General features: G+C 40.3%; 1 protein-coding gene across 1 annotated transcript; it reads right to left on the bottom strand.

Annotated features, from left to right (window-relative positions):
• Window positions 1-25,079, bottom strand: LOC149312638 (phytanoyl-CoA dioxygenase, peroxisomal-like). The gene is made up of 9 exons (XM_089525063.1): window positions 24,932-25,079; window positions 17,792-17,847; window positions 16,977-17,087; window positions 16,329-16,497; window positions 14,711-14,792; window positions 13,683-13,864; window positions 10,755-10,904; window positions 3,591-3,725; window positions 1-1,016 (listed from the first exon to the last, which is right to left on the bottom strand). The coding sequence occupies exons 1-9, from the start codon at window positions 25,001-25,003 to the stop codon at window positions 963-965; spliced, it is 1,011 nt and encodes a 336-aa protein (XP_089381189.1). The 5' UTR covers window positions 25,004-25,079; the 3' UTR covers window positions 1-962.
• Window positions 25,080-27,557: the final 2,478 nt, after the last annotated feature.

Raw genomic sequence — 27,557 nt, 5'->3', positions numbered from 1 at the left:
TTTCACAACTTAAACTTCATTCCACAAAATATATTTTTATTAACTTTATATGCCTCCTTCTGCATTTTCAGTAGCTTTTGACAAACAGCCATTCTGCAGATTTTAAAAAAATCACATCCACACTTCGCATATGGCAAACACATTCCTTAACTGTCACTTCTAATGCACTGCATGCCCTCTTATTTTATTTATTTGTTATTCATTTATTGCACTTATATTCCCACCTTTCTCCCAAAAGTGGCTCCAAGGCAGCTCTTCTTGGCTTGCAAGAGTAGTGGACAAGAACTTGCACATGAAGTAGTTCACAAATTAAACACTTTATGGGTTTTTTAAAATCAAAATCTGGGTAGGATCCATATCTGAAAAAAGGTATCCAATAATTTTCTAAAGGAAGCAGAGCTCTGTGGACATTTGAAAGTAAAAGCTAAAAACCCATTATTGCAAGAAAGCAACAACTGGTCAAACCTATTTCTGCCTTTCTAACTAGCTGCAAACCTTAGTGAAAATCAATCCTGCCATTTACAGTCCAAATACATCCTTAAAATTCTGTTCTGTTGACAATCTGAAATTTTAATAGTTTCTGAATGAATTTTAGGGTGTAAAAGAGGCACTAATTATTTTTCATAATGCAAAACACATCTTAAAGATAAGAAATTCATTCAATTTCTTCTTTTTAATTCAAATACTTAAAATAATGTCAAGTATTATGTCAAGTATCTTTGTTTTGAATTTGTCAGAAGCTAGCAATCCACTGGTTAGTGGAACTAAGCTCCAATTAGGTGTTTGTAGAATTTCACTACTATATTAATTTTGAAATATTAATACGCTTTAGAATTATTTGTAATTTCTGCTAGCTGCATAATACTTGAGAAAATATATCAGTATAAAATGAATCGTGGTTTCTCTTGGGTAGTTTAGAAATCTACCGTATGACACTCGAGCCGTGGCATCTGGATAAGATTTTAAAGATTTGTTCGCTTTCCTTTTACAAGACGACTTCGTACCATCCAAACATCCTAGGAAGAAGAAGAGGAAAAAATTATTTACTAAACACTGACTCCTGCCTTATTTGTACACAAGATAATTTTTACTAGCTAAGCGAACAGATGATACTTATATAGAGGGGATTCCTTGCACAAGCAGTTTTGGTTCTGCACAGTGCTTTGGTCTGTTTACACAGTGGACAAAAACATATCTGACACAGTACAGGCATACCTCAGTTAACAAAACATCTGAGGACTTTTCTTAACATGTACTTGTTGTCCAGCCACAATCATGCTAGTTTAACTAAAGAAGCATAATATAGTTTCACAAATCTTTATCACATGTTGTCTGCATTAGCACTTTAGTGTTGCTTTGGTGATCCATGGCCATGTGATCTGATGCCCACACTGCTACCATAATGCTGCCTTCTGACCTCTCCATACCCAACCCTGTGCATGCATACCCTTTGAATTATTTTTATTTATTATTTTTATTTGACAGAATAACACAATTCCTCATGGGGAGAAGACTGTCATTTCTTCTTTGGTGGGGGAGGGAGGGGGAAATTGAAAGAAAAAAAAACCCAGCCTGCTTTCAAATAGCAAGAAGGGAATGAGGAGGGAAAGTGGGGAGAGGAAGAAACACTGACACCACCTGATTGCCCAATACTCCAATTGCTGTACCAGGAACTATTGAACAAAATGACTAATGCTACAGCAAATGCATTTTGGAGCTTATTGATAGGTTTTCCTGTCAATGACAAAGTATGTTCTAACAATGCTTTGAGGGCAAGGCAGCAATGAGACCAAAAAAGCATCATGTGGTAAGTACATGTTGTTGTTTTTTTTAAGTATAGGCCTAGACGTTTAGCTCCTAAAATGAAAATCACAAGAAAAGTGGAGACTGGTGAAAGAAAAAGTCATCCCTAGACAAATTTTGGAAAAAGCCTTCCAGTCCAGCTTCTAGACAATTCAAAATGTTTGGTTTGCTTAGGCAAGCTTTACTTGACCTGGCTGTTTCTTTTCACATGTGCATGCTGTTAGTATTGAATAAAATATTTGCTGAAATATGTTGAATTGCTCTTCTTTTTTGTGGAGTAGGGAACTATCGCTACTCTTTCCTTGTTATTTCTGTCTCTACTACCACATTTTCTATTAAAGAAATAATGCCCATGTATACCTGAACTGTAAACTATGGAGAGCTGTAAATTTTGAATACATATCCCACATCTTCACATAGTCCCTATTGTTCCTTCTCTCTGCCTAAATTTTGCCTATCAAGCATAACCTCTCAGGTTTAAAGGCTACAAAGTTGTCTTTGGAACTATAGGATTCTGGGAATTGTAGTCCAAACAAGTAAGTTTTGAGTGTTCTGCTATTTGATAGTATGAATGAAAAGTGGTTTGAGCAGTGGGCTATGACTCTGGAGTCCAGGGTTCAGTTCCCCACTTGGAAAACCAATGGGTAACCTTGGGAATTCTCAGCCCCAGAAAATCCCATGACAGGTTCACCTTAGGGTCACTAAGTCAGCTATGACTTAAAGGTGCACAACAACAAACAACAACTAAACCATACTCTGGCATTGTCACATTATCTGAGCTACAGTGCTATATTATAAGCCAGTGTCTATATGTATGCTACAGCAACTGTCAACACTGAAAAGATATACCAAGCCATCGAATTCAGGTTCCTGACAAATTGACCTTCCATGGGGGAAAGTGGTGTCTTAGTCCATATATAGGCAAAGACATTTATAAACATGTGAGTAATGTTTGCTGAAATCTCTGAAACCAGAAAGACAGCTAAATAAAATTCCCCAGAGTTAGTGTTGGTGTTCTGATACCATCCCTTACTTTCTTAGTGGCCAGTGGAATTATTATATATTTATTCATCTTTGACATTTCTATACTTCTCTTCAGTTAGAACTCCCAGGGCATTTTGTATAAAAAAAACTGTAACAGATTATGCAAAACAGTAAAAGGAGTAAATAATGCAAAATATGGAATATCATGCAAAAATATCGCAAGTATGCCTAAATTCACATATTGCAACATTCAGATTTTATTGGTGCAGAATTCAATTACTTAATTTCAGAAATGTTAGTTTTATTTCTTAAGTGGGGATTTTATACAGCTCTGGATCCAACAGGAATTGTTCTGTAGCCTAAGAGAGATCACTAGGTATATCTCAATTTTGGATTAACCTATAATGATAAACCTGTTTCTGGCACTGTATATAGGTGCAGTTTCTGACAAGAGGCATGCCTAATTGCCAAAATACAGGCATCTGCACTAATCTGATAATGAACATAGAAGCTTTTCAGCTTCTTGCCAGTAACCAAAATACCACATCAAAGAAGACAACATTCCTAGGTCCTGGTCTGAAAATGATGGAGTAAGCAACATCACACAGTGTGTTATACAGAAAGAAAGAAAAAAAAAGGGGGGGGGGACAGATGTGTGTGGGGAAATCTATGATCAGACCTGCTCAACATCAAAGGACAAATCTTGACATGCCATTTCTACTAAAGGGTAGTTTCCAGAAGTTCAGCTTAAAGTTAATGTGTGATATAAACTGACTCGATACAGGACATTAAAAAACACTTGCCTTCATGGTGACAGGGAAGTCTACGCCAAACTTTTTCCTTGCAATCTCTTGAAATTCTTTTTCAGCGTTCTCCTGAGAAGTACCTTTCACGTCAATGTAGTGGCAGTCAGAACTTGCATAATGACAAGATATTGCCTGCATTTAAAAAAACCAACAAACAACAAGTCAGAAATCTGAAATTGTTGTGAATTGCCTTTCCGATAAGAAAATGAACAGGTTGCATACCTGTAACTGTGGTTCTTCAAGTGGTCATCTATGATCTCACACATTGTAGTCTTCTGTGCTTGCACAGTGTAGCTTTGGAACTTTCTAGACTAGATCATAGTAAAATTTTTGGTGGTAGCTCCGCCCACCCTCCATTTTGTCTCCACTTTCCTCGCAGTTACAAGGACACTGAATGGCACCATAATATGAATCAAGAAGCTAGGGATGATGGAGGGGAGGATGTGCAGGTTTGTGTGAGATCACAGATGACCACTCAAAGAACCACTTACAAAAATGCAAGCTGTTCATCTTCTTTGTGGTTTCTGTAACACACATTGGGGAGATTAGTGAGCTATAACATACGGAGGAGAGAGAAGAAATTGAACAATAAATTATGCATCACAATAATAACACAATTTTTTTTACTGACAAATGGTGTGGCACTTAAAAAGGTAAATGGAGTCAGTGCAATACTGATAGAGTAGCTCTCCCAAAAGCTGCATCAGATCTCAATCTAGTATCTACTCTGTAATGGGAGATGAATGAAAAGGTTGTGACCAGATGGCTGCCTTGCAGATCTCCTCCAAGGGAATTCCTTAGAAAAGCTGATGATGTGGCTACCACCCCGGTAGAATGAGCCTTTGTGTCAGTGGCTCCTTGCATGTCAGTTTACAGACTAAATGGATAGCCAAAACCACCCATTTGGAAAATCTTTGAGGTGAAACCAATTGGCCTTTTTTGGAAATCTAATAAACGGTGTCTGACAGGCTCTGAAAGTAACTGTTCTGTCAACATAAAAAGAGCCTTGCAAACATCTAAACAGTGCCACTGCCATTCAAAATTGAGGGAGGGTTGCTGCATAAAAACCAGGAGTACTGTATCTTGATTGAAGTGGAATATGGAGACCACCATAGCAGAAATAAAATGTCTGGTCTTAAAACTACCTTGTTGCAATAGAATCACAAATATGGTGGATCTACACATAAAGCACAAAGTTCACTCGCCCTTCGAGCTGACGTGATCGCAAATAAAAAGGCCATTTTCCAGGAAAGCAGATGCAAGTCATGAGCTCAAAGGGGCTCCTCGATAGTTGAGACAAGACCAATTCAAGGCTCCATCCCAGCATTGGCCCTAGTCCTGGGTGGGCCAAAATTCTTGAAACCTTTAAGAAACTGTTGGACCAATGAGTCCCAAAAAAAAGATCGTAAACCCGATCATCTGGGGTAAAAGGAAATGGCAGCCACAGAAAATGGAGAGAAGACAACGGGAGCCTTTCACCAGCAGGGGACAGCAGAAACTGAGAAAATGTCTGGTATGTGCAGAGGTTGGAGACAATTCTTGAGATGTGAGAAATTTACAGTATTTGTCCCACTTATGGGATTATGACTGGTGTGTAGATTCTTTATGGGTGGCTTGCAACACTCAGTGGACCAAATCAGGCAAATAAGAATAGTCATAGAATCATAGAGTTGGAAGAGACCGCAAGAGTCATCCAGTCCAACCCCCCTGCCATGCAGGTAATCTCAATCAAAGCATCCCCGACAGATGGCCATCCAGCCTCTGTTTAAAGACTTCTAAGGAAGGAGACTCCACTACACTCCGAGGGAGTTTGTTCCACTGTCGAACAGCCCTTATTGTCAGGAAGTTCCTCCTAATGTTGAGGTGGAATCTCTTTTCCTGGAGCTTGCATCCACTGTTCCATGTTCTAGAGCAGCAGAAAACAAGCTTGCTCCCTCCTCAGTATGACATCCCTTCCAGTATTTAAACAGGGCTATCATATCACCCCTTAACCTTCTCTTCTCCAGGCTAAACATCCCCAGCTCCCTCAGTTGTTCCTCATAGTTCCTCATTTGGGGCCTGACCAAAGCAGAATATAGTGGTACTATTACTTCCCTTGATCTAGACACTTTACTTTTATTGATGCAGCCTAAAATCACATTGGCCTTGTTTGCTGCCGCATCGCACCATTGACTCATGTTCAATTTGTGGTCTACTTGGACTCGCAGATCCCTTTCACACGCAGTTTCATTCAGCCAGGTGTCCCCCATCTTATATCTGTGCATTTCATTTTTCTGCCCTAAGTGCAGTACCTTACATTTCTCCATGTTGAAATTCATTTTGTTAGGTTTGGCCCAGCTTTCTAATCTATTAAGGTCATTCTGAAGTTTGATCCTGTCCTCAGGGGTATTAGCTACTCCTCCTAATTTGGTGTCATCTGCAAATTTGATAAGTATACCCCCAATTCTGTCATCAAAGTCATTGATAAAGATGTTGAATAACACTGGCCCCAGTACAGAGTCCTGTGCGACCCCACTGATCACTTCTCTCCAGGATGAAAAGGAGCCATTGTTGAGCAGCCTTTGGGTTCGGCCGATCAACCAATTACAAATCCATGTAACAGTTAATAATAAATAATAATAAAAATTTTATTTATATACCGCCCTTCCATTGATCAGGGCGGTGAACAACATAATAAAACAATACATACAATATACATATTAAAAACAACTTAAAAACCCCGGTCAGCCATCCATCTTGCCGACAACATAGGGAGGAAGGCCATCTAGGACTTCACTCGGGGAATGCAGTTCGAAATAGAAGGGTTTTTAAGTTACATTGTCTAGCCCACATTTCACTAGCTTATTTGAAAGAATGTCATGGGGAACCCTTTCAAAAGCCTTACTGAATGATACCACATCTTGTGATCAACGGACTGGATCTGGTTGTAATTCTCTTAATTTCAAATTCGCCGAGCCATGAAATGAGGAGTCTCCAAGTCTGGGTGTCAAACCTGACTGTTGTAAATTATCAGGAGATGGGAGGAAGATGAAGTTGAAGGAATTGTCCCTTAGTCAGCTGCAGAAGGGTGGTGAACCATGCTTGACCACAGCGGTCACAATCACATTTGACCTGTCTCTCTGGAGTTTTGACACCACACTGGTGACAATGGTGTCTTTCCCAACCATGAATGAAGAAATGTGTCCCTTTTGGGATCTCCCCGACCTGTCCTTGGAGCAAAAGAGGGTGCATTGTTCATTCTTGTACTTGGCAAACAGGTCAAGTTGTAGGGTCCACCACCAAGCAAAGAGATCCTGCACAGCCTGATGGTGTATGGTCCATTCATGGCATGATACGGGTGAGCAGCTGAGTTCACAGGTCAACGGGTTATCCTCCCCAGGGAGGTAATGTAGCATGATGCCCCTTAGAATGCACCAGTTCCAAATGCAAAGGGTAAAATCCAGTAGTGTTTTGGACCTTGTGCCGTCCTGTTTGTTTATGCAGTACATCATTGTAGTGTTGTCCATAATCACCTGTATTGCTTCTCTGTCAGAAGTGATTCGAAGGTTCGGAGGGCTTTTTGTACTGCCATAATCTAGTATGTTGATATGTAGAGATCTAGTATGTTCATATGTAGGGATCTTTTTGAATTCATCCATACACCCTGGATGCACAGATCTTGGACATCTGCGCCCCAACCTTTCATTGGAGCATCTGAGGTGATGGCTAGGTGAGGTTGTGGGGGGAAGAAGGGCATGCCTGCAAATATGCTGGGTGGAGCCATCACTCTAGGGCGGGCGAATGTATCTGGGCATTATGAGTCTTTTTTCCAGTGGGTCGTGGAGTGGCTCGAAGACCGCTATGAACCAGCTTTGAAGGGGCTGGAATTGAAGACTTGCCCAGGGAGTTACAGAAGTGGTGACAGCCATGTGGCGCAGGAGAACTTGGATGTGGCATGCTTGTAACCTCTTGGATTGCCAGCAGCATAGAACTAGGGTGAACAGAGTCCAAAACCTGGTCTTTGGGAGGTAAGCTTTGGCTAACACTGAATCCAGGATCGTTCTGGGATCGTCTGAGGTAGGACCAAACTAGACTTTTTGAAGTTGACCTCAAGGCCAAGGATGTCCATCAAACTCAGAATATAAGGGACCTGACGTCGGAGAAGGTGGATGGAATGGGCAGTTAAGAGTCAATTGTCTATCTAAAGGTAAACTGTTGAACCCAAGCTGCCACTACTGACATGAGTTTTGTGAAAATTCTCAATGTGGGGGCCAAATGGTAGGACCCACAAGTAAATAGAGAATCTCCAATTGCCAACAGGAAATGATGTGAGGGATGAATCCCTATATGAAAATATGTGTCACGCAGATCTAGAGTGGCGAACCAATGACCCTGTTGTAAAAAAGGAAGGATGAATGGCATTGTAACCATGTGAAACTGACAGTATCAGATGAATGAATGCAGATGTCTTAAGTCCAGGATAGGTAGGATTCTCTGTCCTTCTCTATAACGAAATAACAGGAGAAAAAAACTTGACTGACAGCTCGAACAAGAATTCTTTCTATGGCTCCCTTTTGTAACAAGTATGATATCTCATCTTGAAGGATTGATCGAGGAGTGCTTCACAAACAGATGGCCAGTAGGAGGATAAGCATTGAACTCAATGCGGTAGCCTCTGTTGGCAATGTCCAAAGCCCACACATCTATGGTAATTGACACTCAGGTGTGGTAAAATCCAGCCAATCTGTCTCCAAAGAAGGGGGCCGCCACAGGACTCATGCAAAAGTAGTTAAAGGTGCTTCTGGTTTGGTCCTTAGGCCTCTTTTTAAAGGTAGGTCTATATCAACCAGATTGCTGCTGCTTCATTGTCGTTCCAGATTGAGCATATGGGTGATAAGACTGAGCATATGGGTGATAGGATTTAGCAATACCCAGACTGAAGGGTCTCCATGAATGTGAGAAGGTCCAGTACCAAGGCGTATATGAGAGGTAAGCACTCTGTAATTAGTAGCGGAGACCATACTCATGTGATGTCGATCTCCTCTTTTGAGTATATTCCAACTTGTCATCAATGGATTTGTTGAATAAGCCTGGCCTGTCAAAAGGCAAGTCCTCTATAGTTTTAGCCTGGTATGAGAGGCCAGAGGATTGCAGCCATGCATGACAATGGAGTGATAGCAAAGCCACAATGACCTTAGCGGAGCAATCTACAACGTGACAGGCTGTGTTTATTTGTTGGGCCACCAATGAGTGATCTTTGAGTTGGATTGCCTCTGCCACACATTTTTCTTCTTCAGGTAACTTTTCAAATAGTGGTGGCACTCATTCCCATAAATTTTGTTGATAGGCACCCATACAGGTTGTATAATTTCCGAACTATAGGCCCAGGGCAGATGATGAGTAAAATTTATTTGCAAGGAGATCCAGTTTCCTACCTTCTTTATCACTGGGTGTCAAAGAAGATTTATGCAATGGCTTGGACTGAGAGGTTTCCACAACCACCAAATTTGGTCTAGGGTGTTACAGCCACCATTCCGATCAGTATTGGTGATTCTGTAGAGGTTATCAATTTTGCTGGAAGTAGACAGAATGGATGAAGGTGTTGCCCATGAGCAGCACAATATCTTTAAGAATGACGGCAGGAGTGGAATGGAAACGGAAGAGTGAATCTTGGCCTGGATTCTGCGGTATACTAGTTCAATGGCTTCAGGTTCCTGCTGTTTTACCTGGAGTTCTAATGCATTAGATATTCTGAGCATTTGTTCCAAGAATACCCTAATGTCGTCCATGGGAGAAGGTGAGTCTTGGGTGGCCAGGGATTTCTCCAAAATATGTCATCCAAGGAATCCTTTGAGTCAGCACTACCATCTGCTGATGACCCCGAATGCAAAGTAGGAGCAGGGTGTTCTTGGCCCGAAAGACTCCTGCCTAGTCAGAAAATCCTCGTGTGTGCAACCCCCCTCCGTAGTATCTCTCACCTCTTCCTTGGGAACTTCCTGACCATGCTGTATCATCAGGGAAAGGACTCTTATGTTGCAGGCATTACTAAGTAGCATAAGTTGGGCACATATGTTGTGGGTGTGATTTGGAGGCAGATCTCCAATGTGGAGCTGACTACATTATAATTGACCTGGGCAATGAGTGCTCCTGAACAGAGTGATGGTATAGGAGTTCATTGACATGACTTCTATTCCCAGTAGTATCAAGACTGGTGGTTATGGTAAGGGTCTCTGAAGGACAGCGGAACGGGTGAGTATTAAGGGTATCCTCCATACTGTAATTCATAATCTCGCCTGGTCAGGCTGTCATGGTGAATATGTTCTATCACCCTAATATAATATCTCGAATCCACACAATGTGAGAGAGAAGACGAGGATCGAGAGGACATGACCGAAGGTGATACCAACAAAACTGCCGAGGTCTGGGTGATGAACAAAGTCGGGGGCTTCCCAAACATGCAGAAGGACCAGGTTCATATGGCCTGGCCTGAAGAGGAGTCAGGGAATGTACTTGTCAGTCAGAGGGTCTTGGTGATCTGACCTGAGGAGACCTAGTAGGGTACTGTCAGTTAAAGTAGCCCCACTGACGCCATGATGCCTCAGGGTCAAACAGCCAAGAAAATAAAACCGAGGGAGATTTCCGAAAGAATATAACAAATCCAAACCAAGTTGTTATTGCCAAAGAAAAGCTAGCGGGGAAAATCAAAGTCCAATAATTAACTGTAGCTGAAAGAGAAATCTAGCCGAGAATGGTTTCTATGCTGCTGCTCACAGAGTAGGCAAAAAGGAACTGAGAGGACTAAGCGGGAAAGCAGAGACAAAATGGATAATAGGTGGAGCTACCGCCCCAAAAGTTACTAAGATCTCATCTAGAAGGTCCTAAAGTTACACTGCACAGGCACAGGACACCCCAATGTGTGAGTCACAGAGACCACGAAGAAGAAACAGGGATAGACATAACTAACATGAGATCCTGATCATCTCCCAAATTCATGTGAAATCCGTAACAGCTGTCTGTGGAGAGCATGCAAATGTTGTTTACATTGCCACTGAAACACATAGAGAACATGCACTTAGGGATCTTCAGCTGAACAGAGGATGGCCAACTATTTTATTTTTGTTGCTGTTGACTCCTCAAGGGAAAAAAAAACTCACCAGCCAGCAACTTCAACTAGCATCTTACCTTTCGAAACCCTTCAGTCTTGTTCATCCCGGAGCCATGGATTAGTAAGGGATGGAAAAACACTGTGTCTCCTTTCTCCATAGCAAGGTGGACCCTTGGGATACTTTTATCATAGTCACGTACTCCATGGTACATTATGTTTACACCACCCTAGAAAATCAACATAAAAATTCACTTCTAAAGTCTTACGCTTTTGGAATATTGACATTTCAAAACCAGAAACTTTAAAACTGAGTTACAGGCTTAAGGAATGGTGAAGCGAGATCAAAACAAGATCCATGAACCCAGCATTCTAAATTCCATGTTATGCCAACCCTGATTTCTCCACAATACAAAGAGTTTTCCCAACCAGTACAACTAATGTTTTTAGTACTTTCTTCCATTGTAACATCAAGTGTATACCATATATACACAACTATAAGTCGACTTTATGTATAAGTCAAGGGCAGGTTTTGTGGCCAAAATTATGGATTTTACCATGACCCGTGAATAAGTTGAGGGTAAAAGTTGGGGGCTTCTTCAATGTGTGCACATGTGCGCATAGCAAGAGGGACTGTAATTGAGGCTTTTTGCTGCAGAATACTTTGGTTTCAGCCTTGACTGCGGAGACAGCAACAGCCAGAGGGAGTGGAGGGGGACTCTGTTTGTTTGTTTATTTATTTATTTAGGTATTTATATCCCGCCCTTCAGCCCTAATGGCTCTCAGGGCGGCTTACAATTGTTATTTTTTATCAGACAGTTCCTTGCCCTCAGGCTTACAATCTAAAAGACACGACACAAAAGGAGAAGGGAATGGTGGAGGGAAAGGGGATGAGGTCCAGTGGTTCTTCTCTCCCTCTGAGGCCTGGACCAAGGCAGATTTGTTTTTTTGTTTGTTTGTTTAACAGTAATCAACCACCCAGGACTCTTTCTGCTTGGCTCAAGAGAGAAAGAAACCCTCTCTCTACCGCATGGGGAAATCTGAAATAGCTGCTATCACATTACCATACTGACTCGTAAATAAGTCGACCTGGGATTTTGGTGTCGATTTTTGGGCATAAATTTTTTGACTTATAGACAAGTATATACGGTAATTTGCAGTTGTTATTAGGCCAGTGGGCCATGATTTGGATTATGTTTATAGGACAGAGATATGTTCCGCTAATTTTCAGTTTGGGAAAATTCTTTTGTTACCTCTAGTAAGAATTATCATTGAATTATATGTATACCGAAAAAGGTTTGGAATCCTCCTTTGAAGTTACTAGGAAATAGTACCACTAGTTTCTATTCCTTTTGGAAAAGTAGCCAGTTACATCCCTCTAGTATTCTTACATCTATAAAATTTGAAGCGTGTCATTAAATTGAATTTTCATATCATACAGATATCTCCATGATAGTGCAAAACACTGCTGGCAGAAGCTGGCACAAAGATGTGAAAGTACAAGATGGGACCAACTTTGCAGATGATTTTTCAGAGAAATAATGTAACGAAGCTGCAAAGACAATTTCAAAGGGACTCCATGATAAAATAAATGTCTGAGCCAGTTTAATGTTGTTATCTTCAATCAACTAATTTAATACCATCCTCATTTAACTGAAAATAGTATTTACAAGTTACAAACTGAGAAAAACACTCCATACTCAAATAAAAACACTTTTGCATTTTACACCAGCTTGGTTTGGGGTTAACAGTAAACTATGATTTAAGGATATATGCTCATGTCTCAGATTTGTGTACTCCCTCTCAATCCTGATGAAGAGAACGGAATACTAAACTATGGTTAACTATGGATCACAACAGACCAATATAAAAAAAACGGCTTCCAGGCATCTTGGGGCCGTGGTGTACACACAATACATGCCCTCAAGATGCCCGGAGGCTGGCTTCATGCCACCCCACTGCCCACACATGGGCCAGCTTCTGGGAGCTCCAGCAGTGCAGTGTTTAGACTCTGCACACCGCTGGAGTGCTTTAAAGCCAGCTTCCAGCTGCCGCGGGCCCAAAAACTGGTTTTCTGATGGCACAAAAAGGCTCTTTGCCGCTTCTTTTTCAGCCAGCAAAAAGGCAGATTGGGGCTGCGGAGTTCAGTTGCCACGGCCCCAATTCAGCTTTGTCGGGGGCAGCATCAAGCTGCCCCTTTGGAACAGTCTGTTTCACGCCTATACCTAGCTTTTTATAACTGAAAAAAAATTTTTTTCAAGCTGTGGATGCAAACACTGTGAATAAGGAGGGCCAAGTGGAATAGCTAAATACAGTGGAACCTTGTTATACGCTGGGGTTTGGTTCCAAGATCCCCCGTGGATAACAAAATCTGTGGATGCTCAAGTCCCATTAAATATAATGACATAGCAAAATGGTGTCCCTTATAAATATACATTTTCAAACTGTGGATGCTTGAATCGGTGTATAAGAAATCCATGTATAAGAAGGGCTGACTGTAAATAAGCAAACTCTGCAGGATGATGGCAAATTTGGTGTCCAAATACAGTCAGTCCTCCATATCCACAGATTCAAGAATCCACTGCTTGAAAGAATTTTTAAAATACCTTGATTTTGCCATTTTATATGAGGGATACCATTTTACTATGCCATTGTATTTAATGGGACTTGAACATTCACGGATTTTGGTATCCACGGGGGGTCCTGGAACCAAACCCCACCAGATACCAAGGGCTGACTGTATAACCAGAAAAGAAGGCTAAGATTATTCAAATTGTAACTCAATGGAAAGGATGATAATGCTTGGTAAAATGGAACACAGTGGAAAAAGAGGAAGACTGTACCTCAAGTGGATTGACTCAGTCAAGAATGAAGGGCCTGAATAGGGCAGCTGATGACCTTATGAGGTCTCACATTCTTAGGGATGTCATATGTCAAAGTCCAATTTGACTGTAAATCTCACTCTTCTATCTTGCATACATATGTATGCACACACAGAGAGACTTTACCTCCCACTCAGGATAATCATGCTGTTTCAGAGTCTCCTTATGTGATCCTGGCAACACTACTAGGCAGCCATTGCTGCGATCAATCCTTTCCATGGCAGTCCAGGCACAAACAATGCGATCTGCAGGTCGGAATGGAAAAAAATGCAAATCCTGATGCATTGGATGGCGAGAAGTCTTCTTTCCTGCAATAAATATTTGTATTAGCATAGTTGCAGAATTTGTTATCAAAATTGTGTCAATATTAAGCTTCCTATGATAATGACTGAATATTTTCATCCATTTTAGACAAAACACTTCCTCCTCCAGCGGGAAAACAGCAGAACAGATATATTTAAGAGCAGAACAGATATATTTCATAAATAATTTTAAAAGCAAAATATACTGAAGTTTTGCCCGTCCAAACCTGGTTCTCAAAATACAAAACCTGCTTTTCATCAGTTGGAGAGTTCTGTGTGAGGTTTTGTAGGGGCGTTTTTGTTTTGAGATTTATATTTTGTATATCTTCTGTCATGGAATTCAGTGAACCACTAAATGGCATACATAATTTAGACTTTAATAATAATAATAATAATAATAATAATAATAGGGTTTATTTATATGCCGCCCAATCACTGGGAATCTGGGCAGCTTACAACAGAGGGGATAATAGACGGTTCCCTGCCCTCAGGCTTACAATCTAAAAAGACACAACACAAAAGGAGAAGGGAATGGTGGGGAGGGGAGGAGATCAGGTCCAGCATTCTGCTCTCCCTCTGAGGCCTGGACCAAGGCAGATGGATTGGAGGAAGGGCTCTTAATCGAGGCCAGGCCCGATGGCATTGGGCCTGTCCTTTCGCTCCCCCTAAGGCCAGAAGATGACAGTTGGAAGGAGGGAGGGAAGGGCTCTTCCTCTTCAGGCCCGATGGTAATTAACTGTCCATGTTTAAATTTAGCAGGAAAGGGGAAATGTCAAATCCAACTGTATTTTAATACAACAATGTCTGCTGCTTTGAGCATTTTAAATTCTCATTTGTTCAAAAATTCCTTACCAGGATCTGGAGGTTTATTAATTAGCATGGTGTGCATAGCCATGATATTTGGTCCTGTAAAGCATTCGACATATTTCAGTATCTAAAGCAAAGAATATATCTCATGAAATGTGTATTCAAACTTGCTATAGGATATAAAATCACATGATGCGAGCAGCAGCTGACTTATCAGTAGCAATACTCAAGGAGATGTATTTCAATAATAAACCAAATGCTAAAGAAGTAGCTAGTTTTATGCACAGCTCTTAGACTTTTACATGTGTTTCTAAAATTGCTGTGCTGTGTAAAACCAAGCAACATCCAGGTTTTGTTCACAATCCATATGATATGTTCTTCTGCGCATGTTCCAATGAGCTGAATGGGAACTACACAAGCAAAATCCCTCCCACTCCGCAGCAGAGCTGTGTGACATCCCCTTTCAATATAGCGCAAGGATCTGATTTACACTTAACATAGCAACTAATATCATGGTGCTCATCAGGCATTTATTCCACTAAGACAGGCACTGGCAACTGCAGTAGGTCCAAGTATCAGCTTTTTAATTCAGGACTCTCTAGGGGATGCACAGACTGCCAAAAGTCCCAAAACATAAAAATAAACAACAGCTTTTTAAAATGACAACTATTTAAAAGATGGATTTCCATTCTTGGAGGCTTGCAAGAGAACCGATTTGCCTTTCTGTTTTTTGTTTGTTTGTTTGTTTGTTTTTTGTTTTTTTTTATTTTTATTTTATTTTATTTTATTTTGCCACAGAAAGGAGCAGTCTGGAGGATTCTAGAGGGATCGAGGCCCCTTTATAGGGACAACATGCAACCCCACAACTGCACATTGTCCACCTCTGCACAATACCTTGGGTACAAGCAGCAAAAAGTTGGCTCTTAGCTGTAAGCATTTCCCACCCCTATTAATGTCAAAATAGATAGAATCTGTAAGCAGATATAATGTGGGCTATTTGTTTTAAAAAATTTAAAATAGTTTATGGGAATTATACTAGGAGTTCACCACTAGGAAAATGGAGGAATTGTTTGCTCATGTTGTTCTTTCAACTGAAACATCTCCTGAAGCTATTTGCCCTGTAAAGTATAGAAAAACCACAAATAACCCTGCACATTTCCCCCCTTTTTAGGTCCATTTTTTAGAAAGGAAAATATCATGTTTAAAGTTTACTCAGGAAATAATTACAAATTAAACATACTTTTTAAAATATTATTGTTACAAACGGAGCTGCAAGGTCCTGACCTATGAAGAACACCTGAACTTACAAGTAATCACTTTACTTTTACCAATTCATGAAGAGCAGGCCAAAACAAAACAAAGCGAAACAAAAAATGATTAAAAACAGGAAAAATATGTATTAGTAAACCAAAGAGCTAGCACTCAGAGAGACCAGGATTCAAATCCCTGCTCAGCCATTGAAATCCACTGGGTGACCTTGGACAAGTCACACGCTTTCAGCCTCAGAGGAAAGCAAATGACAAATTCATGATGAAAAAATCATGCCAAGAAAGCCCTGTTGCAGTGCAATCCTAGGCAAGCTTAAGTCGGAAACACCTTGCAGGTGTTCAAACACCCTTACTAAAATGCAGACAGTTCTAGTCTTCACCATATTCCTTTTTACCTGAGGCAAAGTGCAGTATCTGAAGAGTTCTTCATCTTCTACAAAATCCTGTATTTTTGAAACTGCTTTCTGATCAGGAAGAAACTCTGACTTAGCAACTGCAATATCTCTCATGATCATCAGTCCAGGCACTTTCACCTCATTCTGGCAGATCTTTATGAACTCATTTCTGGACAAAAGATTTTTAAAAGGGATGAAGGTCAGTTGACAATTAGTAAAATAATTCTGTTGTCCTTAAAACAATTAACTGAATGTTTCTACTAAGAAAAAAGTACGGATAACAACTAGAAGCAAGTGAAATTCTTTGATGAGGGCCTTTTTCTGTTCCTGGAACCTTCAAGAACCATAGGGACTACCAACAATGGCAAACAAACACTAGAAGTGACTGGACGTCTACCTGTGGTTTTGAAAAAATGGATATTTTATTATAAATATTCCCTATAACCTATTTTAAAAGATAAATTGCCATTCTTAGAAGTTTCCAATGGGAGCCAGCACATTATAGTGGTTTGAGCATTGGACTACAACTCTGTGCTCAAACTAAAACTCTGTGTTCAAATGACTGCTCAGCCATGGAAACCCACTGGGTGACTTTGGGCATGTCACATTCTCTCAACCTCAAAGCTAGAAACCAGACTGGACTTTTACCTGAAATGTTCAATATCCTCACTGGAAACCAAATTTTTCATGACTAGATAGCCATTCTCCTCATAGAAATGTCTTTGTTCTGGGCTAAGAAGGTTGTTATCCAACGTATAACTGTGAAGACATCAAAAGAAATACAAGTCAAAGTAAAAAAGATCAGAATGATAGACTGAACTGAAAATAACATGCAAAAAACATCAGTCTAGTTGTTTCTGGAATGACTGAAGGGGGGGAGAGATAAGCACAGACTTATTGATAAGGAAGACTTTATCCAATGATACTCCATGACCCCACTGATAATGCAGCAGGGACCTAATAAATAATTTGTCCCTGAACCTTTGGCAGCAATTAACAATCTAGCTCAGGATATCTTGGTGCTCGGTGGCTGAACAACCAGCAATGGTAGGTGAGCTTTCCTGAATGATGGCTCATACTCTGCAAGTGTCCATCCCCAAAACTAGCAGCATTTGAAAAGTGTTCTGTTCAAAGTGCGGTGTAACATGTCTCATGCCCCAGAACTTTCTGAAATTCAAGAAAGTTCCATGTACGAACCCTATGAAAAATGTTTCCCTTTTAAAAATACTAGAGAATAGTGGACAATTATTATTTCTTCTCCCACCCTGGTAATTATTTTCAGAAAGTATTGCATGCTCAAAGAGAAAAATTCATTGCTGGTCAATGAACCCAACATTATCAAAAATTCACTAAAATCCTAGCTTAGATTCCTAATGCATCCGTTTTTCTTATTGACATACTCAATTTGACAACATTTCAGCTATATTTTCATGCAAGAAGAAATAGGACAAAACTACACCTACCGGAACTGTGTTGGATATTTCCCAGTAGCAACTTGGGCAGAAGTAGGAAATGGTGACTTGAGAGCAAATTAAGGAAATAAAATGTGACAGTGATTAGATATAGCTTTACGAAGAAGAAAATAAAAACAGACTTAAAATTGCAAGAATTCTTGTAATAAAAGAGTTATTTATTGTTTTGCACTGTTTTAAAATCTTTAATAAAAAGAGGAAAGAAACTAATAATACAGTGAAGCATATTAAGCTGATGTGTGCCCTTTAGAAATAATATGGAACAACAGTTCCTGTGAAGAAAATTGACTGAGTGTAGAAATTATTAATCTGTACCATTATCTGCCTTTCCAAATAACTCAGGACAGTATACATGAGCATACCCAACAAGATCTCAGGGAAGGCTACAAAAAGAAACAGCAGCTGGGACAATGTCACTCAATGAATTTTGAGCAAGAAGTCATGCGCAAATCTGTGTACAAGTGGTGTGTTGTATTTTTAAATCTTTTATTGTAACATTTTAAAAATGTGTTAAGTATTTTTAGGTGTCTAAGGTCCAAAACACACTGCAGAAATAATCCAGTCTGAGACAGCTTTAACTAATCTGGCTCAATGCTAAGAAATTCTGGGAATTGTAGTGTTTGTGAGACATTTAGCCTTCTCTGTCAGAGAGCTCTGGTGCCACAATAAACTACAATTCCCAGGGTTCTCTAGCACCGAGGCAGGGCAGTTAAAGCAGTCTCAAACTGGATTATTTCTGCAGTATGTTTTGGACTTTAATCATTAAAAAATATTGATATTTAATTATTTTTAACTTTTATAAATTAATATTTTAATTGGATCTTTTAAAATTTATTGTAATCTGCCTTGAATCCTATTTTGGGAGAAAAACAGGATATAAATCCAATCAATCAATCAATCTATCATATTAAAATCATCTGTTTGTATTTCTCTGCAAAGAGGGAAGCATAATCTAAAGGCCACTGACACTTACGAAGATTTATAGATATAATTTCACATGTATATATGAAGACTACCACCCCTACTTTTAAAAAATTACGTATGAAGATTTATAGATATAAATCCCCGACTTTAAAAAAAATTACTTGTACAAAATGATGTCAGAAGTGACCATAAATATGAGGACTTGTAGTGTTATAGTTATATCTCTGTAGATGCTCCAGTCTTGTGTAAATAAAGAAGCCTACCTACACGATACTTTCTGATGGTACAGTATTTATAGACAACTTTCCAAAGTGCTGAGTAGTGCTTGCTCATTATATGAACATGCTGCCAAGAAGCACCATTTAGGAGATGATCACAGGGGTGGCAGCAACTCTATGGTTACAAGTATATCTAAAGATAGTTGACCTATATTTTGACAGCATATAATTTCAGAGGATTTTTAGTTCCAGTGCAAAATTAAATTAACTATTTCTCCCTAACACTTTTCTCTGGCCACCGAAATTCTGGAAAGCCACTGCGAATTTACACATAACATGCTGTGACTGCTGAATACACTTTATCTCACTTTCTCTCTCAATATCTCTTAATCTTTCTGCTAAGATTCTGTGTGAATGTGGTCTGCTTTCCTTATAAGCTGATTTGGCCAAAGGAATAACAGATTCACAGTAGTTTAAATCACTCAATGGTCTTTAATATATGCTGTCCATAACAATGTTGCGCCTGTAGCACTGAGTTGGCTGCTCTTCTTCTACTTTAGGCAGATCCTTATTCTCACACACTTCAAATAGGTAATCTCTTTTTATGATCAAAGACGCTTTTCAGTTGGTGTTGGTATAATAACAGAAGGCTTTTTCATCCAGCAGTTACTTCTGATAATGAACAAGCTCATTTCTCTCTGAAATCTACCACCCCTCTTTCCATGCTGTCACAAAAGCTTCTCATGCCATCCAGGGCAGAAGAGGAGAGGCAGATGGGGTTCTGTAATGTATAGAAAAGGCCAAAAACTACATCCTCCCCAATATAGCTAAAGTAACTTTTTGCTTAATAAAGCAGATAAGTAACTCTGGAAGGGGGGATCTCCATTTTCTCCCACTGACCAAGCAAAAGTGGCCGGAAAGCACTACTGAACTTTCACAGTGCAAATCATACACGATAGCTGCAAAAAAATGAACAGATTTTTCCTTTGAGTAAAATGACTTGCTTTTACTACAGCCTCCCACAGTTCAATCACACAACGGCAACAATGTCCTGTGGGAGGGGGAAACAGCATCCTGCCACTTTGATGGGTGTGTGCAATAAGGGCCTAAGACTAAGGAGACTAAGGCTAGAATCCAACATGTGCTCTGCATTCCACTGTTTCCATCAGTGGAGTCAGGCCTTTCTTCCCCTTCTTCTTCCTCCTGAAGTCCTTATGTGCATCCTAAAAACAGGCTCCAGAGCTTCCCAGGTCTCTGGAGCAACTCTGGAGCAGGGATCTGATTTCTTTCTGAGAACACACAAGGGGCTGCAACTGGGAAGGTTCTGCTGATGACAGTGCACCAGTGGATCCTGTAAGACATTTTGTAATGCAATATATAATTTAAATAATAATAAAACATTGCTGTTGCAGATATCATGATAGGTACAGCATTTGAGAATATTTCATATCTTTCTATCAATTGTACTATCTTAGCAAGCTTTTTTCTGAGAATGCCATGTTGGCAATAATAGAAATATTCTTTTTGTCCAAGATGTGGGGGTTTTTATGTCCAGGTTTTGTTGTTTCAATTAACACATGTAAACTTCTATATTTCTATATCGCAGTGATGGAGAACCTTTTAGAGACTGAGTGCCCAAACTGCAACCCAAAACCCACATTTATCACAAAGTGCCGCATCCCTCTGAATTTCTAGTGACAAACTCTACTGAACTCTGTGTTGGGACTATGGTGTGTGGGCCCACAGAGAGGGCTCTGGGTGCCACCTCTGGCACACATGCCATAGGTTCGCCACCACTGCTATATTGTGTAATACACAGAGACAAGTCCAGTTTGGCCAGAGTATTTACCTTTTTGAAGTGTACATCTGAAGTGTACATGCAGTGGATCCTCCATATTCACTGGGGTTAGGGCCCCGTGAAAGTGGAAAAACCAAAAATAAAAAAACATTAACGTGCAGCTCTAAAGAATTAAACTGGAGACCTACAAATGCCTAGAGAAATGTTTTCTCTAGGAATTTTTAGGTCCTCCAATGTGACTCTATCTATAGTCAATTTCTGGCAGAGTCACACTGGAGGACCTAGAGATTCCTAGAGAAAACATATTAATCAAATTTACAAATAATAAAATCCACAAAGGTCAAAGCCACACATATAGAGAGCTGAGTGTAAATGAAAATGCTCTCTTTGGCCCTATCCTTGGCAAGTTACATCTCACAATTTACCTTTGATATTCATGCAGTGCCAGTAATAGTCTCAGACCATGCTATAACAAGGTGGCCTTTCCAGTATACCAGCTTGAAGAACTTGGAACTGGCTCCCACAAACCTGTGTATTCAGACTTATGCAATGGGCTAGACATACTGAACAGCAGAAACCAAATAGGAGGAAGTTGTTGTTTTTATTATTGTATTTATTTGTATCCCATTTTCCCCCAAAATTGGAGTGCAAAGCAGCTCACAATTTAAAAGAACAATGCAATTAAACATATACAAAAAAGGAACATTAAAACAGAACTGAAATATTTACAGTACTAAAACTGATCCCATTATGTGTACAATCCTATAAGAGTGAAAAACAGCATGAAGTGAACTGTTAATTTTTGTATTCAAACTGTGAGAAATTCCAGAATACTACTAAATATGTTCAGTCACCTTTAAAAGGCTGAGGTAGGAGAGAGTACTGTCGAGCAATAACCTTTAGATTATTATTTGCCTTTAGATCATTACGCATCTCTTATGTAACAACAAGAAGTACAAAGTAGAGAATTGCAAGTACAGAACAATAAACAAAAAACCACTATAGCAGTTCTAAAATGTAATACGAAAAACACTGAGAAAAGATATCCCAGCCTTATCTGTAAGGATGGCATCTGAGAGATGGTACACTCCCATACACAGCCTGTTCTGGGAAATGAATTCAAGTTACCTTCAGTCACAAGTCATGTCAGTGTGTGTGTGTGTGTGTGTGTGTGGGCCTTCAAGTCACCTGTCAACTTTTCATAGGGTTTTCTTAGGCAATTAATATCCAGAGGCAGTTCTGCAATCTCCTTCCTCTGAAATACATAGTCTATAACAGCTACAGGTACATGATATTGTCTTGCAGTTGTCCTCCTCAAGGTTTCTCTACTTTTAACAACTGGCTGAGTGTTAATTCAGCAAGTGAAGCGTTCCTTATTGCCTATTTGCATGTCATGAAGTAATGGCATTTTTAAAAATCCAGGATGTTACATTGTTATATTAACTGATATACTAGTTAATTAAAACATGGGAACATAAAAAGAGCTCAGCTGGATCAGAGCAAAACCCCATTCTGCATCCCATGGCGTTTGTGCATATGCCAGCAGGGATTACAGAAGCAGGACACCAGGACCACAGCAATAAATCCTACAATATTATGGACAGTCAGATGCAGCAAGTACTCCTGTCCCTGTAATGAGCACACAGAGGAAGATGTGTATACTGATGCAACTCCTCTCACCCTGCAGAGTAACAGTAAAGGAATGCACACTTGCTCCATCCATTATTGCTAACTGCTGTTAAGCTGACTTGAACTCATGGCGATCCTATGAATGAGAGACCTCCAAGCCACCCTATCAACAGTCCTGCTCAGTCAGACCTTGCAGACTCCAGGCCATGGCTTCCTTGACTAAGGTCCAAAACACACTGCAGAAACCATCCAGTTTGTGAGCGCTTTAACTGCCCTGGCTCCGTGCTAAAGAATGATGGGGATTGTAGTTTATTGTGGCACTAGAGCTCTCTGACAAAACTACTACAGTTCTCACAAAACTACAATTCCCAGAATTCACTAACATCGAGCAGTTAAGGCAGCCTCAAACTGGATTATTTCTGCATTGCGTTTGGGACCGGAGTCTCTCCATCTGTAATGAAGTCTTCCTCTTTTCTTACTGTCTTCTACGTTACCAAGCATGATTGTCTTTTCTAGTGAGTCATGTCTTCTCATGATATGACCACAGTGTGACAGACTATAAGCATGTTATGTGCACATGTACGCCTTCAGGTTGCCTGTGGATTCATGGCGGCCCCATGGATTTTATATGGCTTTCTTAAGCAAGAAATACTGAGAAGTGATTTTGCCAGTTCCTTCCTCTGAAATACAGCCTACAGCACACAAATATTATCTGTTATTCTGCGGTGTTTATTTGGCCATGATTTAATTTAGGTGCAAAGCTCTTTCACTTATGATCGCAAACCCAGAGAACCTCTGCTATAGGGGGCCATATAAATGTCAGAAACTAATGTACAATCACAAAGAGGAACTGCACTCCTCTGTTCAGCTGCCCTAAGAAAGCCTGGCATTCAGAATTTAAGAGGCTTTTCCCTCGTCATCATCATCCACATGTATACAAAAACAATAACAACTATGATGAAATGTAAACAACTGGCAGCCCTTCCATGGAAGGAGTTATTCTCATCCCACCAATTTGCTCTGTTTACAGGATAAACAGGAAAAGCATACGGGTGGAGTCTCCCTTATCCAAAATGCTTGGGACCCAAAGAGCTTTGGGTTTATTTATTTATCTATTGCATTTTGGAATACCTGTACTGGCATATGCGTACGTTACGAAATCTCTTGTCGGTAAGACCCAAGTCCAAACATGAAATTCATTTACCTTTCACATACGCGTTATACAATCAGCCTGGAGGTAATGTTATACAGTATTCTAAATGTTTTTGTGTGAACGAAGCAAAGTCTGTGTGCGTTGAACTTCCAGAAAGCATCGCTGTCCCTATCCCAGACACCCATGAAAAAGGTTTGGGGTTCTGGAGTATTAGTTTGACATTTTGGACCAGGGAGACTCAACTTGTATCTTCTCCTCAAAGATTTCTCTTCAGTGCCGGTTGCTGACACAGTTAAAAGAAGCCACTCATAACTAGAGCTGTCCATCTGAAAAACAAAGATGCCGCTCTTGAATCCTAAAACAGCACCTTGCTCTGCAAACAGAAGCAGGAATTACTTAATAATTTACCCTTTCATTAAAACGCCTTCTCTCTTCCTGTTTCTTCCTCATTATTTTATTTATTTATTTATTATTTCATTTTCTTTTTATTCCACCTTTCTCCCAAGTTGGGACCCAACACACACACACACACACACACAAATACCATTTTAACATGGCAATCCTATGAACGAAGGGCCTCCAAGTCACCCTATCATCAATACTATATATATATATACACACACACATACAATATACAATACAAGAGCATTTTTACTTATATACACAATATATATATACACACACACACATACACAATATACAATATGTAATAGCATTCTAACTTGTGTGTGTATATGTATATATATATATATATATACACACACATATACAATATAATAGCATTCTAATGTGTGTGTGTATGTATATATATATATACATATACACACACAAGTTAGAATGCTATTATATTGTATTTTGTGTATATACACACACACTATATATATATATACACACACACACACACACACACACACACACACAATCTACAATATAATAGCATTTTAACTTGCCAATATAGACTATAATAGCGTTTTGAAGTTAAAATGCCATTATCCCTTCTGGGCAACAACTGAAGAGGCGCAGGAGGAGCCCCCAAACACGGGCAAAGGAGGGCCCTTCCATCCTGACGGAGAGACCAAAGACACGCGTCGAGACTTCCCTCAGCAAAGACCAAGGAGTCAAAGGGAGTCACACTCTCTCAGCCCCAGAGGAGGGAGGCCCATGGCAAACACCCCTCATCGAAGATCATATCCCAGTATACATATCATAGAATCGCAGAGCTGGAAGAGACCCCAAGGGCCTCCCAGTCCATGCAGGAACTCTCCATCGAAGTGTCCCCGAGCTCCTCCTCTGACCAAACCTTCCCAAGAGAAGGACCCAGTGAAAGGGTGGCCAGTCCATATAGAAACCGCTGAGGCTATTGCTAAGGACGGAGGGCTCTCTCTCCCTGAACAGCAAGCCAAGGATACGACTGAGGGGGGGAGAAGATGCCGGAGGACAGTCCCCAGCCGGAGGGAGGCCCCCTTCCCCGGCCCCTCCATCTTCCTCTCAGCAGAGCTCCCTTTGGCTGCCTCTGTCTTTCTCCTCCCTCAGAACGCCTCGCCTCCAAAGGCAGGCAGGCAGGCAGGGAGACGCTCCGCCCGGCCTGGCCTTCTGGCCCATCGTGTCTATTGACCCACTGCACTCTTATACTAATCAAGGGGGCTCTTCCCATTCACTGCCTCCGTCCCGTTGCATGCTGGGATTTGCAGTTTCAGGAGGAGGCCTTGGGAATTCTCAGGCCTCGCTGCTGAACTACAAGCCCCAGGATGCAACGGGAGGCAGCCAGAGCAGTAATAGTGGAACAGTGGCACTATAAGAGGGTAGTTCTGTGAGGATGTCAGGCGTTGAACCTGAAGCCACACCACTAGGCCAGATGGCCCTCCATGTTAGGATGGGAAGATGAGGAATACATACATATATATATATATATATATATATATACTCTCCCTTCAAAGTGCCTTCTTGCAAAGTGGTCACACAGTGTGTGAGGTGTACAATCTGAGGGCCCTGCTCTTTCCCTTACACAGTTCTGAGTTCAAAGATATAGCCCTGTTAGTCTCCAGAATCAGTATGTGGAGAGATCTTAGTATCTAAGTCTGAAAGGACTTGAAAGGCACACAACAACAACAACAAACTGTGGCACCCTTGAGACTCAGGTCCAAAACACATCTGCAGAAATAATCTAGTTTCAGACTGCTTCAACTGCCCTAGCTCAGTGCTAGGGGATGTTGGGATTTGTAGTGTTCGTGAGACATCTAGCCTTCTCTGTCAGAGAGCTCTGGTGCCAACAATAAACTACAATTCCCAGGATTCCCTAGCACTGGGCCAAGGCACAGTTAAAGCGGTCTCAAAGTGGGTTATTTCTGCTGTGTGTTTTGGACCTGACTGAAAGAAGTCGGCAGCATGAGCTTTCGTAAAATTTGTTTTTGTGTGTGCATATAATTTTTTATTTATGTCATCATTCAATCCAAAAAGTGACATACAAACACATACAATGCTAACACCTCATTCATCCTATACGTTATAAAACACATGTAACACAAATACCTTTTCTTCCTTCTGCCCAAGTCTTGTTCTATTTGATACCAAATGGTCTATTTTATACCTAATAAATTTGTATAACTTTGAATCTCAGGTTGTGTTTTGAAAGTACACATTTCAATGAATTTTATACCCCATGCCTTCCGCAATTCTTCTAGTAAGTGAACCTAGGGTTGTCTTGAACAAATTTGTACGGTTGTTTAATTCAATTGGATCCTTTAAAATCAAATCTGTAAATATGCAAATTTATTTCTTAAATGTTCTCTTAACTTGGAATTATATTATAACTTTCCAACATTTTCCCAAACCGCTGTAAAACACTCTCAGATTGTTTTTGTACATATCCTGTTTTCCCTCTCATCCAGCAAGGCATTTTATCTTACTGCCATTTCATAAACTTTAACCAGCCATTGGGCTACCATTGGTGTTGCCTCTCTCTTCCACATCTGTGCATATACTATCTCAGGTGTAAAGAAGGCTTTAACCTGCTCAGTGGCTCTTGCATTGCAAGTGACAGATGCCACAATGGAATTTAACTAAAGAAAGTTGGGCCTATGTATGCTTTTAGTCGCTCAGATAGCCTGGTCGTCTCTTGCATGCTTCTTTCTCAAGGGATGAAAGATGAGCCATCTTGCAGAGGAAAGGTGAAAGATGGCCATGGTGGACAGTGTTTCAAACTTGGGGAAGGTACTGAGTGTGTGATGGTGGGAACGGTATTAGACTTTCAGTATTAGGTTGGAGACCAGACAAGATATGTTCAAGGACCTTAGGAAGTGAAATTTCAATTGGTTCATTACTTCTCTGCATACCTGCATTCCCCAGAATCTCATCATTGTCTTCATCCAGCTATTCCTCATCCGTCATTCCCATCTTGCATCAGAAACTGAAGCGATTTTAATTGCTTTTGAGGTTGAGGTTTCCTATTTGTGGAATATATAATGAACCTTGGTGGAATTAAATTGGAGCTGGAAATGACAGCGGAAAAGAATTAGTGACCTGAAAATGTGATAGTAAAACGATCACTATCATTTCTCCCGACACAGGATAGAGAATCGAGTTCTTGCAAGGGTTGACTTCTCTGCAGGATGAGAAGAATTTACATATTCAGATCTGCACAAGATGCTAAATGCCACTTTTATGGTTCATTCAGAGGTTCAGCCACTCATTGCAAACTTTACTGGCTGTTCCACTTTAACATGTCTAAAGGCATTCTTAAAAAGTGTTAACTTCCTTTGCTCTGCCTACATTATGTTGGAGGTTGGGAGGAGGGCATATAAGGGAAACTTCTGCTGCCCCTCTGTGGCTTTGGAATGGCATGATCATCTCGATATGTGAAGAGGAGCCATAGCTCAGTGGGTAAAACTAATGCTTTGTCTGGGAGGAAAAAAGATTCTAGGTCCAGCCTCTTGCATCTCTTGCATACAATGTTTTAAGTTACTGTATGTCTTGACGGGTCTATTGACAGTAAATAAAGACTGAGATTATACCATTTATACATCCCTAACTATAATG

This window comes from Sceloporus occidentalis, unplaced genomic scaffold (genome assembly GCF_023333645.1).
Source record: "Sceloporus occidentalis isolate IW3139 unplaced genomic scaffold, rSceOcc1.0.p SCAF_5, whole genome shotgun sequence".
Lineage (NCBI taxonomy): Eukaryota > Metazoa > Chordata > Lepidosauria > Squamata > Phrynosomatidae > Sceloporus > Sceloporus occidentalis.
The sequence above is the reverse complement of the archived record's forward strand: the minus strand, read 5'-3'. Positions and strand labels throughout refer to the sequence as shown.

Bases quoted from the DNA above. Each gene is read 5' to 3' on its own strand.
- LOC149312638 (XM_089525063.1), bottom strand. From the start codon at position 25,003: ATGGAGGGGCCGGGGAAGGGGGCCTCCCTCCGGCTGGGGACTGTCCTC. The intron at 17,088-17,791 runs GTAGGTGTAGTT...ATGTCTTCACAG, and splicing joins AAATATCCAACACAGTTCCG to TTATACGTTGGATAACAACC. The intron at 1,017-3,590 runs GCAAGTGTTTTT...TCTTCTTCCTAG, and splicing joins ACTTCCCTGTCACCATGAAG to GATGTTTGGATGGTACGAAG.